The 15,572-nt window shown below is 27.0% G+C and overlaps 1 protein-coding gene across 1 annotated transcript; it reads left to right on the plus strand.

Annotated features, from left to right (window-relative positions):
- The first annotated feature begins 9,759 nt into the window (after positions 1-9,759).
- LOC125850894 (gamma-glutamyl peptidase 5-like) lies at positions 9,760-14,425 on the plus strand. Its single transcript, XM_049530727.1, has 4 exons — positions 9,760-10,232; positions 13,355-13,504; positions 13,587-13,754; positions 14,137-14,425. Exons 1-4 carry the CDS (start codon positions 9,924-9,926, stop codon positions 14,236-14,238), a joined length of 729 nt encoding a protein of 242 aa, XP_049386684.1. The 5' UTR covers positions 9,760-9,923; the 3' UTR covers positions 14,239-14,425.
- Positions 14,426-15,572: the final 1,147 nt, after the last annotated feature.

Below are 15,572 nucleotides of genomic sequence, written 5' to 3' on the forward strand. Positions count from 1 at the left end.
CAATTATAGAGACAATAGCTCTATTATTTAAAGGACAAATTACTTAACTACATTCCTATACTTACCTTAATATCCATTTATCCCTACTTATTTTAAAAATTTCAAAAATCCCTTATTTACCTATGTATCCCGCATGTATTCCGTGCACAACGCTATGTATCCCGCTATGTAGAATGTATCAAACGCTATGTATCCCGTGCACAACGCTATGTATCCCGTGCACAACGCTATGTATCCCGTGCATAACGCTATGTATCCCGCTATGTGGAATGTATCAAACCTAATGTATCCCGTGCACAACGATATGTATCCCGCAAACATCATTTTTAAGGGATTTTTGGTAAATAAAAAACTAGAAGGGATATAATGTTATTTAGTACTTATAATATGTGGTTCCTATAATTTATACTTAATTAAAAGAACAGGTGTTTACTATGTAACTCATGAAACATGATTCATTAATCGTTTAATTTAACAACAAAAAGTAAGAGCACAATGTCGGTCTAACTATTCAATATATCATTGGATGTTACGTTTATTAATTAGGGGTTGATTTTGATATTTAGCTAAATTAATATTGTCCTAAACTTAATTTGATTAAGTTTACTCTTTCACTGTCGGTGTTGGTTAATTGTGTTGTATTCTTCTTCCTTTTTCCTGTTTTATTCTATTTTATTTTTTGTTTGTTTTATTATTTTTTCGTCCCATATTATTTGTTAGCTTATCGCATTATACGTTTTTTAAAATATAATAAATAAATTGTAATATTATTTACTAATTTACCCTTTAACTCTTTTCGATATAATTAAAATATATTGTTTTAGTTTTGAAAACAATTAACTTGAAGGGGATAACAGGAAAAAGTTTTTCTCTAAAAAACAAACAAACTACACTATCATGTCACATGTTTGTAACATATAATTAATCTTACTGTCGATATTGCAAATTTCAAAATCCTTAAGGACTGACTACTTGTTGATATTTTTTAGATGATCTGATAATATAATTGCTTTTCTATTTCTATTCTAACATATGTATTATAAAGTACTCAATGCAAAAACAAAGAAAAGATTTTCTATATTAATGAAACAAGATATAAATTAAATTTCCAAAATATAGAAGATACGAAATATCAAACAGTCGATAACCACACAAAAATAAAAAATTGGTTGAAGCCTTGTCATTCCTTTTGCATGGTCACCTTTATATATGTGCCATCTGTTTGATGATATATGCGTGTACCACTTATATTTATATTTTTCAAACGAAAATTCCACTCGCTATGACAACGCAATTATATCTTTTCATTTGATGTGTACGTTAAACTATCAATAAATATATCGTATATATTGGTATATAAATTTTTAATATTTAATCATGGTTAGTTAATTATAACATGTAAACAGCTGATACTATGTACGCGAAATTTTAATAAAAATTAAGACTACATGCATACATTATCCGTACACGTTAAGACATATGAGCTCAAATGAAGAAATCTCCTTTTAATATCTTTTTTACACTATATATCGATATAGAGAGACCTAATCTTTTGATAACTTTTTTGGTTTTCCCTTTTTCTTTTTGCATAAAAAGGTGCCCAAAAGAAAATAATACGTAACAAAATAAAAGGTGTAAAACGACAACTTCAAAAATTAATTTCATTTCATTCTATTGATTGGTTCTCAAGAATTGTATCATAGATTATTGTGTTCTAAAGAGAGAGGAATTAGTTTTAGGGCTCGTTCGAACATGATTTGAAGTTAGAATTTTATTTGGACATGTTTGAATTTTTTAAGTTGTATATTTATTTCATAAACATGAAAATATGATAATATGTGAAAAATATAAAAATTTCCGTAGCTCTAACACAATCTTACTAGATAAGCAAATCATAATTCATAAATATAGTATCAAAATATTTTTAGACGCCGGATAAGTAAATGATATATCGCCATGTTCCTTTTTTTTAAATGTTTGCGATTACATGCTATTATAAATTTTCAAATACACATAATTTTACAAAGATTCACTATTCGATAAATCAACAAGAGTAATAACTAGTTAACTTTTGATATAATTATCGAGATAGTTGATAGTACATCAATCTCTTCATGTCGAACATGTTTATTTTTTTTTTAAAAAAAACATAAATATTTTCTTACAAAATATTAATTGAAAATTTTACTTTTAAAAAAATTTAAAATCAAAACTTGAAATTGAAATTTTATTTAAATTTCATAAACAAACATTGATTTTAAATTATAACTTCAAATTGGAGTCTCAAATTTTATGAACAAACACTTATTTCAAACTATTGTATCATACAAATATTTAATTTTATTAAATGAGTTTTTCATGTTCCAAAAGCCTGTGATAGTTGTAACTTTGGATGTAAAAGATCATGATAAAACATCATCCTAAAAAAATTGATATCTCAATGTGTGAATTATAATTAATCAAACTTTAATAAAAATTTTATCGAACACAAAAATAATTGGTTGGAAACAACGTGTTTTTATGAATATCTGTATAATCAGCACGTGATGACTTCCACTACTGCCATAAGGTCCCTATCGCCCTATCTGACGATCATCTAATCACTTTCTCTCTCTCCCTTCTCCTTAAATTCCAATATTGTCCTTTTGCATTTTTATTTCTCCAACGCCCTTCAACTTGGGTAAAATAGCATTTTTCACCCATCAAGTTTAGTTCATGCCGGTAAAGCATTTGGAATTTGGATAACATATAAAAATAAATAAGTAATCAACTTTCTATAAGTTGGATAAACGAAATTCATTTATAATTCAAATTTAAGCTATGGAGCATTATTTTTAGGGAAAATTACCCAGTATTAATAATTGTTAATATATTTATTTGTAATTATTTAATAATCGACCTAACTTAGAAAATAATTTCATACCACTAATACATAAAATTTATTTCTCATAGTTAATACACTTTTTTTCTGAGTGTGGAGAACTCTATATTTATTATTGAGTTATGTACTCACTAAGAAACTTATTCGCGCTTCGCGCAGTTAAAAAGATGATTAAATGTCAATAATTTTATTAAAATATAATATATTTAGAAGAAATATTTATAATATGTGCATATATATTATATATATCCCGATGTATAAGTAATTTCACAAAGAGAAATGTTTGGTTAGTAGTTATATGACTTCCAACAAAATTATAAGTTGTTATTTTGAACCAAAAAATTTATAAAATTACAATAATAAAAAAAATCGTGTAAAATATAAAACAAATAAAACTGTGGAGAGAATATAAATAAATAATACAATATCATTCTTATAATCTAAATTATTAAGAAAAAGAAGAAAAAAAATAAAATTAATGCACAATTTTTCAAACTCTAATGTGATCATTTCTGAAAACTCTTACAATGTCTTTATTTATAGACATTTAGATTTTTACAATAAAGAATAAAAATGAATGCAGGAATAGTCATTAACACAATTCCTTTTTATTATTATAAAAATAATAACAACAATAATTTATAGTAAAAAATAAATAAATAAACAAATAAGATTCTTGACCAAAGAGAGGTGTCGATTTTATTCAACTCATTGTTGTTATTTTTCATCATTATCTAAATAAATATTCATATTTTTAATTTTGCCTCTATCCTTTATTGTAGTATTTGTTTTATATTTTATTAATTTTGTTCTTCTTTTTTCTCTTTTCCTTCCTCTATCCTACTTAATAGTAATTTTTTATAGTAACAAAAACACATCTTTCTTAGGATGTTAATCGTAAGAAACATAAATGGTTCTTTGTACTATAAAAAAAAATCATAAAAAAGGTTGTATTTCAATATTTGATATATATTTAAAAAATTTAATCTACCAACAATAATGTTTGAACCTTGATAGTAATTAGTATAAGACAAAGTTACAATAATTAATTTCCGTCTAACGAATGTACAAAAAGAATTTAATGTGACTATCTTTAATATTTAGGTGAATTTTTTGTATTTTAAAATTTGAAAAATGGCCAAAAAATACCAAAAAAATAAAAATAAAATTTCTAGCCCTTAGAAGCATGCCACATCAGCATGTCTAACATTCTCCTTTATATATATATATATAATATATATATACACTCACCCTGTGAATTCCAGTACTCTTTTTTAATAATAATAATAATAAATAATAATAAATACAAAATACATCCCCTCGTTTGACTAGGTTCAAACATATCCATCTTATTACAAGTCCATAATTCTATCACTATATTAAAATATATATTTAGTGACTATAGTTTTTTCTTTCGATGGTAATATTTATTATCATATAAATATATTGGATGTAGCTAGAATTGAGTTAATGTCATTGATTCATTGTATTCAGAATCGCTAAACCTTCTAACGACATTATACTAATGTCACTAAATATAATATAATGACAAGTATATAATTAGGGCAAAATCCTTCCTTCTTTTTCTTTTTTATGTTATGGAAATGGGTCCTATTAAATATCAACAAATAATCGTACACTATTTATAATTTGATACAATTACTGTCGTCTTCTTTTTCTGTTTTGAAATCATTTATTAAAATAGCGTACATTCGTTATTTTTATGATAGAGCTGTTCATATAGCGTACTAACACGTTTTTTTACTACCAATTAATAATTTTAGTGGAGAATGATTACGACAAAATCTCATGCACTTTGTTTATTCTTTATTTTGTCTAGAAAATTGTATTTCCTCAATATAGTATATCAAGTTAATTCCCACTTTCATAATTTACTCAATTCGACTTCGACCTAACAAATTATTAAATCAAGTTGTTCGTGATTCACACAAATAATTAACTCAATCAAAACATGAACGATGTCCATAATCATTTATTATATTAAAAAAACAGTTTTTCACTAAACCGATTAAATTATTTTATTTAGCACATATACCAAAAAAAAACTTTTTAAAAGGAAGATTTACCTATTTTTGTGCTGCTATGATGATCTTTTTCCTTGCGTTTTCTCAAATTTCATGGGTATATATATCTTTAATTTTTCCATCTTCATAATCACATATTTTTTTATGATTGTCTGAAAATAACACACGAGGTTATTGCAAAATTAATTTGTTTCTTCTATTCTAATACTCGCTTAGTTACGTTTTATATGTCGTCCTTATTATAAATAGTTGGTTCATAATACTAGCTATTTCATAAAATCAATGCATAAATTACAATATTCTTCCTATTTTATCCTTGTGAGTTATTACTTGAAAATATATATTTGAGCAATATAGAAAAGCTAAGTAAATAATTCATGTCCATTGGTTAAATTAATTAATCAAAATAAATTAATTCATATTCATTAATTGAAAACTTGAGTTAATTTTTTTTAAACAAGGATAGAATAGTAAACTTACTTAGTTTGTTGGTGCACGTAAAATCTAAAACGGTGACATATAAATAGGAACAGAGGAAGTAATAATTTAATAGAGTTACGTTCACCCCTTCCCTAAGTTACTTTTGGGATAATTAATACCAGTAACTTAATAATCAAGTCATGGTTTGGCCGGCCCACTTGTTAAGTATACCGAACATAGTGCACTTTCAAGTCTAGATACATGGGAGACGGATGTTATTTACAGTATCGAATTTATCAGAATTCAATATTTTTAGTGTGGTGTATAAATATGAGTAAAAATAAAATTGTAGATATAAATGTATAATTCTAAGGATGGGTGTTGTTTATGGTATCGACTTAACTATATGTTGATGGCTTTAAAAAGGATGGGCTGGTACTAGACACTTATTAAAGTAACATGGAACAAGTATTTTGACTCTATAGTTTATACACTATATATAGTTTTATTTATATATACCAAGACTTGTAATCCAAAGATAATTAAATAGATCAATTTTTTGTTTGAAGAAAAAATTGGTACCTCCTTATATAACATTTAATTTTTGATAACGATGTTATTCAAGTCAACTTTATACTGAACAATTACTTTTCGAATCAGTTATTGATGCAAATTAAGTCATGGTTTGGCCCACTGGCTTAGTTGACATAGCCTACTACTATCTATAAATTTTAGTATTAAGTTAGGACTTAAGAGGAAGAAAATGTAGTTGATCGACATAAATAAAAAGTGAACCGAACATAATGCACTTTCAAGTCTAGATACATTCCGTTCAAGTTTTTAATAGAAAGTATAAGCCAAAAGTCTAAGCCTATACCGTTAGATAATATCTTTTTTATTGAATTCCACATATATAATCAGTTAATGGGCAGGTTTTTGAAGTATGAATAATCATCTAAATGTACCAATTTGTAATATCGAATTTTTTTTTATAGAAAATATTATTTTCTCTTTGATTGGCCTTACATAATGTAAATTTAATTTAGTTAGGATCCAATAATTAATCATTTCCGAATAATTAGAACATCAAAAAGTAGATACTCAGTTGAGTGCGAAGGAAGTTAATTAATGTACTAATTCGTTATAGGTCTTCGTTTTCACTTAAATTAAAAGTGGTACTCCATTGCTATCTAAGGGAGCTTTTACATAATTGTTTGTGATAAATTTTTGAGTTAATTGAATTAAATAAATAATAATTTTATTAATGAATTTTGTTGTTAAATTGCAAGATGATTAAACTCTCATAAATGAATTGATCGTTAAGCAACTACAAAGTTGACCATCCCTTCTAAGAATTATCCTGTAGATATTGATGCTTTCTCCTGTTGAATGTCCTCGAAAAATTATGTAATCATCATATTTATAGTTGTAGGGAAATATTATGCGTTGCTTGTGATTGATCACCACTTTATTTTATTTTGAATACTTTGACAACTTTTGTTTGATCATTGTTTTGATCGGCAATTACCACCTTATTTGAATATGTGGCAGCATCCCTTTGATCTTTATTAATCGGGATGCCAAGTCATCTTGACACGTGACATAAATTTAAGTCACAAAATGGATATTGAAATTTGAATTTAATAAAATTGATTTATTTAATTATACAGTTCAATTAACCAATCAACCCAAATAACATGAATTTAACTCAAATTTTATATGAATTAAGACCCAATAAATTCAGGGAGAAAACAAAACTAGACAATTTTTAAATAATTATTCCAAAACATGGCATCATCAACTCATTATCAATTATGACATATAAAATATTAACCCAAATAACGGATTATATATTATAATATAAATGAGGATCAATTAATATATATACCAATAAATATGTATTTAATAAACCTTATTTATAAAAAAAAATACTTTCAATTTAATAAATTTATACCATGATTTATCACATAAATTAAAATATTAATCCAAAAATTATGTTTATACCATAAAGTACATGTTATATTTTAGATATAAAAAACTTATACCATAGTATGTATTAGAAATATATATTCATATTTAATAAATAATTTTTTAAACAAAAAAAGAACTTTCGACATAATAATTTATACCATGAGTGTTTATTTCATAAATTTATACAACAAATATAACAATAATACAAAAATAATGACATATTTTAGATATAAAAACTTATAAAAAAATATGACAATAATCTATATATTTATACCATAAAAATACATGGTACATCTTAGATATAACAAGTTTATACCATATAACAAATAAAATTGTGTATGTAATAATACTATTAATACTAATTTTACAGGAAAATGAGCAATGATATTAAAATCAATAATATATATATATATATATATATATATATATATACATATTGATTGTAGTAGAGATAAAATATTACTTCGTATAAATTCTTACTCATTTTTGTTTAAGAATGGAAAGAATTACTTAATTTAAGGTAAACTAAATATTTACTATAGAATTAAATTAAGTATATTAATTATTTCTTCTGATTCTTAAGAAAATCTATATACATAAAGTAATAAATAAATAAATATCACTTCTACAGACTACAATATTGAAGAAATGTACTATATTATTTATAAAGCTAAATCTTTAGAACTATCTTATATTTTTTTATAAAATTTATTTGTTCACAATAATGTAATAAACTGTAAATCTAAGCAGCCGCCAACCAGCCATTTTGAATCTCATTACGAGAGTTAGCAGCCATGAAATTCGCCACTTAATGAGAAATTAATTGATGATTGACGTAAAAAAATATTTATGAAAAATGTTCTTTTGTCAAAGTGATAGATTACTAACTGCAATGTAAATATATAATAAAAAAAATGGATCAAACCTTATTACCTGGCGTCGTTTGGTAGAGTGTATTAGAAAATATAATATATGCATTAGGTGTATGTATTAATAGTACCTTGTTTGGTACATTTTTTCATGTCATGTATAACTAATGCAAGCATTAGTTATACACTCTATTATGTATTAAGTTGTGTATTACTAACTAAAGAATTCTAGGTATTAGTAATACATAACATTTTAACACTTGCATTAAATTAAATAATTATAAAACTACCCTTAAAACATTTTCTTTGTTGTCATAAGTTTCTCATTTTGACTTTGATTTGTTTTTTAGTGTCTTTTAATTTATTGGTGTTTTAATAGGCTTTATGACCTCTTAATTTTATTTTTATTTTTAAATAAAAAATTAATTTCGATATAATTTAATCACAATTTTTATTATTGTGATGATAAATTTGATAAAAATAAATTATTTGCAAACTCTTCACAAAAAGACGCAATAGTATAACTATTTAATATTATTTATGAAAAGAAGAAGAAGAAGAGTTAATGGTGTTTTAGCAAAGAAATCTTTTTTGATGTTTTAGCAAAGAGCTTCGTTGCAAAGGAAGTGTACAAATAAATAAAGTGCGAAGGGTATTTTTGTAAACATATATTTTTAATAGAAATTATGCAAGATTTGTTATTTCTAATACATCAAACCAAACAATGTATAAGAAATAATGCTTGCATAACTAATGCAGGTATAACTAATGCAAGCACTACTAATGCAAACATTAGTAATGCACCTTATTTTGCATTGTTCTTATACACTCTACCAAACGAGCCCTTAAATGTAATAGAGCCATATTGGGAAGTTTGGTTTTGAAAGTCAATTTCTCATATAGCTTTACGGCAATGTTCTTTAGTAACTCTTAATTTACTTTCTAAAATTTTTAAATATCTTTAACACATTGATTCAAAAATCTTCTCTTTCACTTACGTCGGATCAATACACATTAATTGAAGCAAGAACGATTATAAAACAAGAGGTGAAAAATGATTTAATTGCACTAAGTATTAATTTAAATTTGATATTGTGTTAGGTTGGATCATCGAGGGATCGGGTCCTTTTGAGTTGGGTTAGAATTCTATGTGGATTAGTTATTTAACTATATATATCGTATATAATTTTACCTTTTATGGAGGGATAATATTAAGATTGAAAATAACGTTAAAGCAAATTTGATCCAATAGAAGAGAATATTTTTTTTCTTTCTAAAGTCTTTTCTTCTTAGCGTCTTTTAAAGTCTTTTCTAATTAGTTAAGGACATTTACGAAAGACAAAGTTGATCCAATAAATAGAAGGGAGAGATTTTAAAGTTATTTATAATACATTAAAGACACTTTCGACACTTTTTATTTTTTCATATAAATAATGAAGACTAAACCTAATCAAGGGTTAATTGTGTCAATACTCAATAGCATACTCTTATTAGTTAACTGATAATCAAAGGACGAAATTGCAAATAAAATAATTTTATTCACGTCTTTTGAGTTTATATAAACACCCTGTTTTCCTAAATCTTCCTTCATCAATTCATAAGCAAAACAAAATTGAGAAAAATCTCCATCTCTCTCTAGACCTTCCTCTAGAGAGAGAATTTATATATATCAGTGAGTGAGAGGATTTAAGAAGATTTCTTCTTCTTTATTTCTGCAAAATCTGTAATTAATTAATAATGGAAGGAAAAAAATTTGCAGTTCTATTATGTGCAGAGGATTCAGAATACGTAAAGAAGAAATACGGTGGTTATTTCGGGGTTTTCGTGAGAATGCTGGCGGAGGAAGGGGAAACGTGGGACTTTTTCCGGGTGGCTCATGGCGAGTTTCCGACGGATGATGAGATCGGAGAATTCGATGGATTTGTAATCACCGGAAGTTGCAATGACGCGCATGGTAATGATTTGTGGATCTGTAAGTTACTCAATCTGCTCAAAAAAATTGATTCAATGAAGAAGAAAGTTTTGGGTATTTGCTTTGGACACCAGGTATTTCTTTTTATTTACTATTTTACTCGCCAAAAACTCTATTTTTAATCTCCGTTACTTTTTTTCATTTCAATTTATTTGTCTCATCACATTCACATGGCATGTCTATAAAAATCACAAAATTAATAAATATTTTATAAACCTTCTTTTACCGTAAAAATCACACAAATAAATTGAGCCGGAAATGGAAGGAGTATCTTATTTTAAGCCTTATTTTGAGTGTTGAAATTTGTTCTAAATTCGTTTACTTACAGCTGTCTTGTGTCTCTAGTTTTTCGTTTGCTGTCTTTTCCAATTGTCACGAACGCACTTTTAATGCTTTGTTCTAGTACGTTTCATACGTGGCTTATTTACTACCTTTATTCATAAAGTATAACAAAAATATTCTTCAAAACTAATTTCACTATATAAGTAATACTATGAAGGATGGTTAAAATAATTTCGAAATTAATTAATATTTATAATCAAATACAAAAATAAAATAAATTCACATTTCATTTTGAAATTGTTATTCTTATTTCACCGACCAAGCTACCTAACTGTATAGAATCTTACGTACATTAATTTAGGTAATTGTTATTTTTGTAACTCTTTTCTGTGCTATGCGATTGTTTAATCCTAGTTGGGATATAATATTTTATATGAAAATATGCTAAGTCTGTTAACGTATTTGGACAAATTGGCAATGTTATTTTAATAGTTGTAATTTCTGTGTTATGAAGTTATGTCTTAATTCTTCTCTCCCATCTATAGGAAAAGATAAAATTTGCCTAATTCTTTTTTGGCATAATATTCATAACTTGGTTTCAACCAGCAACTATAACCTTTAATTTTGGATGTGCACAAATAGACACTTACTCATTTGGTGTGAGAGATAAATATAAATAATACTAGGATAAAATTTAGATGTCTTGTTTGTGATAACTTATCCCACCATTTATAGCATAGTGATAAGGTAAGTTATCTCATATACATGGTGGGATAAGTTATCCCAGGATAACTAACCTTATGATAGTTTATCCTGGGATAACTAGTTTCCAATCAATCGATCCCTTAAACCTATATTAAATTGACCAAATAAACAAAGTCGTCCTACATGACAATTTTGTGTTTTACTTGGCGTCTTATGTGTATTGTCACGTAGGGACATTTGTGTCTACTTATTCAATTGTATACAGGTTTAAATGCCTATTTGTACCACCCAAAGTTGAAGGACATAAATGTCAATTGAAATCAAGTTAAAAGACCTATTTATGTATTATATAAATCTTCTTTAATTACTACTTCCTCAATCCATTTTACTTGTTCATATTTAATTTGATATATTTTAAAAATAAAATAATAAACTAACTTTTTAAAACTCAAAACTAAAGACAGCCCATGTATTTTGGGATTCTTTCTCTCATGTTTGAGGTACATATCGGTATTCTTGTCACTCAATCTTACTTAGTCACGTGTTCATCTTTAATTTTTTAACTTTTTTGTCATATACCGCTGTTATTTACATTTATTTTTTAGAATCACTACTTCACCTAACTATGTACTATAATCAAGTCTGACAAATGATAAATGCCGTCCAATTCAAAAAATATCTGTCACTAAATCTAATTACGTACTCCCTCCGTCCCTTTTTAGTTGTCCACTTTAGAAATGACACACAGATTAAGGCAACAATGATTAGCACAGTGAAGTTACAATTTTATCCTTATGACAACTTTTCACTTCAAAATTACAACCACTTATTTGAATTCAAGTGAAATAAATTGGAGGGAAACAACATACACTTTTATAATTTTCAAGAAGTGTAAATAAGGGTATAATAGGAAAAAATTTGTTGTCCTTTCTTGATTTGTCAAAATGGACAACTAAATAGGGACAACTAAAAAAGGAAATATGGACAAGTAAATAGGGACGGAGGGAGTATCTTCTAGGCCAGTGAGTTTCAATGTACTCCCTCCGTTCAATTATTCGTTCTACTTTTCTTTTATTACAACTTGGGGTTTTTTTTGTACTTCGATATCATTTCAAATATATGTTTTTTGTACTTTAAGTTGTGTTAACCAATAATAATAGTTAATTCTCCATAGCACGAGTCTGTTTGGATTGACAAAAAAGTTGCTCAAATCTACTTTTAAGTCATTTTTAGTTTTTGGAAATGTTTAACAAGTTAATAGTTACTTAAAAAAAAGTTTAAAACCACCCTTCGGGGTGGTCCAGTGGCTTGGACTTGAGACTTCCATGTTGGAGGTCTCAAGTTCGAAACCCCTTGCCAGCGAAAGCAAGGGGTTTGTCTTCTGGGTCGAGTTCGTCGCATCAGACTTGCCTAGTGCGGGTTACCTCTCCTATGTGGTTTGCGAGCTATATTGCGTAGGAGCGAGAGTTTTATTCTATGCGCACTCAAAGGATAGCAGCTGCGAATTTTCCTTGTCATAAAAATAAAAAAGTTTATAACCAAAAATAGAAACCACCCCCTTACTTTTAGTTTTTTAATTTAAAATCTACTTTTTTCAACCTATCCAAACATGCTATAAGTCTGATATAAGAATCTAAAAATAATAATAATATAATTGGTTAAATTTTTCCGTTCAAGCTAAGATCCAATGTTTATTTATGTTATCTAACAACATGTCCTACTTGTTACTAATATATATTAATATGATTTGCATATGAGAAGGATTAGATCAAGAGAGAATTAATTAATAATTTTAAGTAGAAAGATAAGTTTGGGTTGTACGTGGCACATAGCCGACCTTGTCGGTGATATTATTCCAACCTCCAAATCCAACATCATCCACCAAGATAGAAAATTAGAGGGCATTAATGTTTCACCCATTGTCCAAAGTCTGTATGGGAGTCTGGATTAAATTCAAATCACTCACTCTCAACACAATTTTTTTCCAACACTCGAACGAGTCACACATTTTCAATAGAATTTTCTCCATATTTAGGATTCAAACACGAAATATTCAATTAAAGGGGGACCACCACACTACTAATTATTGTCCGTCTTACTATTACAACGTAATATTGTAGCCTCTTGGAATTTTTGACATATTATATGATGCATATTGATTTTTATCATTTTTTGCTAAATTTTCTTTGGCTGATTTCTTTTCTTGTAGATATTAGGACGATCATTGGGTGGCACTATAGAGAGAGCTACTAATGGATGGGACATTGGTGTCACTACTGTTAATTTATCAACGTCCAAGCAATTCAACTCTCTCAAATTACCTGCATTTTTGCAAGTTATCGAGTGTCATCGCGATGAGGTTTGTACTAAATTCCCCTCTTGTTGAATACTAGTTTAGTACAAAAATAGCTAAAAATGTGTAGGTTGTTCTTTGGAATTAGATCCGTGAACTTCCACCAAAGGCAGAGGTAATGGCATGGTCCAACAAAACTGGAATTGAGATGTTTAGATATGGTGATCACATCATGGGTATTCAAGGTCACCCTGAGTACACCAAAGACATTCTTCTCCATCTCATTGATCGTCTTCTTCAACACAACCTTATTGAGGTAATTATCTAAACATAAATATACCATCATATAGTATCAATTACAAGGGCAGAGTTACAGTTTTGCTTACAAAATTCACTTGATATGCATAAATGATTTATCTAGAACTAAGTAAGTTGTCTATTTGAGTATTCAAAATCCATGTCATGTTAGTGGTCTTATTGACGTTTTCAATGTATTATATACTTTATCTAGCTGACCCTACTAGTAAGTGTGCCAAATGACGTCTTGAACAGTCAATGTGTCACATGTTTAGAATGTGTTATGTGTATATATATATATATATATATTGTGCCGTGATTGATTGATATTATTAAAATTTTCATGTGAAATAGTTTAGTATGTCAGCTTTGACTTAATGTTAAATTTTGTTGTAATATAGGTGAGCATGGCTGATGTGGCCAAGGCAAAGGTTGAAGAGCGTGAGCCAGACAGGGAACAATGGAAGAAATTATGCATTAGCTTTCTCAAGGGTAAATTGTGATGGCAATTTATTAGAGGCTATTGGAATTGGTCAAAAAGTGTAAATAGGAGATTATGGTGTTAGATGAATTTTTAGACTGTTTTGGACTTAGACATCGATTAGATGTCATTATCAAGAATTTACTATTAAACTTTAACTAATGAAATTGATAATTAAGTTCAATTGCAATTGAATTATTTTGATTTCATTTACTAGCGTCTCTTAATTTGTGTATTTTATCGTGATTGACCAAAAATATGTAACAAGTTTATAGTTCAGGTCATTTAATTTTTATTTCTTTATTTACTCTTTTATAAAAACTTTTAAGTTAACTAGTGAAACATTTTTGCTTTGTATTATGGATACATATAACATATATTATACACCAAATATATATTTTTAAGAATATTTTGACAAGAGTTCCTGGATTAATTGAGGTTACATATTAATTCAATTTTTAAATGGATTGAATGGGATATATCATATTTTTATGAGATAATTCTATCATCCGATCAAATAAGCATTTACTAATTACTTTACCTATATTCCTTTTCTGAGAATCTTGGTTAAAATGCCCATTCAAGTCCTCTATATATTCTAACTAGTGAGGAAATCTCATAAGTTATATATTTAAAATAATATTAATCAAATAATTTAAATTTTTAGCAATAATAAACTTTATATTTGTGGTAATAAATTATCTAATTAAGCATGAAATGAATACGTGATAAATATTATTACATTGTAAATTTTAAATGGTGTTAATTAAACAATTTTAAATTTTTTATCCATAAAAGTTATATATATTTGAATGGTAATTTCATTCTTCTTTCTAAAAAATTTGACGTGATGGATCCATATTAGGATCGCTATAATTAAAAATAGGTTTGATCAATTTTTAAGGCAATTATAATGGACTCTAAAGCGATAGGTAAAAAAAATAAATTTAACACTAAAGTGGGTAGCCTAAATAGGTCCTATAATTTCAAAAAATTACTGACTACCTTTTTTCTCTTGATAAATAATTAAATTATTGATAATAATTAAATTATAGTGAAGCAATGAGAAGCTTTTTTTTCCTACCGAAAATATTTTGAAGTTGCTCAACTTTAGCAGGGGCCCACATGAAAAAGGGTTAAAACTACAGAGGAGGTGCCTTTTTATCTATTACGAGAAATGTTCATACAATCTAGCATATAGTATAATATATAATTAAAGCTTAAAGCCCTCAAATGAGAAGCCTTAAATGACCAAAAATGCCCCTTAATTTATTCTTAATCCTAAGAAACACATGTCGATAGTGTCCTGACTGCTTGATGCCTAACTGCCACTTATATAATAAGAGAAAGTACTCT

The sequence above is a fragment of the Solanum stenotomum genome, chromosome 1 (assembly GCF_019186545.1).
Source record: "Solanum stenotomum isolate F172 chromosome 1, ASM1918654v1, whole genome shotgun sequence".
NCBI classification, from domain to species: domain Eukaryota; kingdom Viridiplantae; phylum Streptophyta; class Magnoliopsida; order Solanales; family Solanaceae; genus Solanum; species Solanum stenotomum.

Bases quoted from the DNA above. Each gene is read 5' to 3' on its own strand.
- LOC125850894 (XM_049530727.1), top strand. From the start codon at position 9,924: ATGGAAGGAAAAAAATTTGCAGTTCTATTATGTGCAGAGGATTCAGAA. The intron at 10,233-13,354 runs GTATTTCTTTTT...CTTTTCTTGTAG, and splicing joins GTATTTGCTTTGGACACCAG to ATATTAGGACGATCATTGGG. The intron at 13,755-14,136 runs GTAATTATCTAA...GTTGTAATATAG, and splicing joins TTCAACACAACCTTATTGAG to GTGAGCATGGCTGATGTGGC.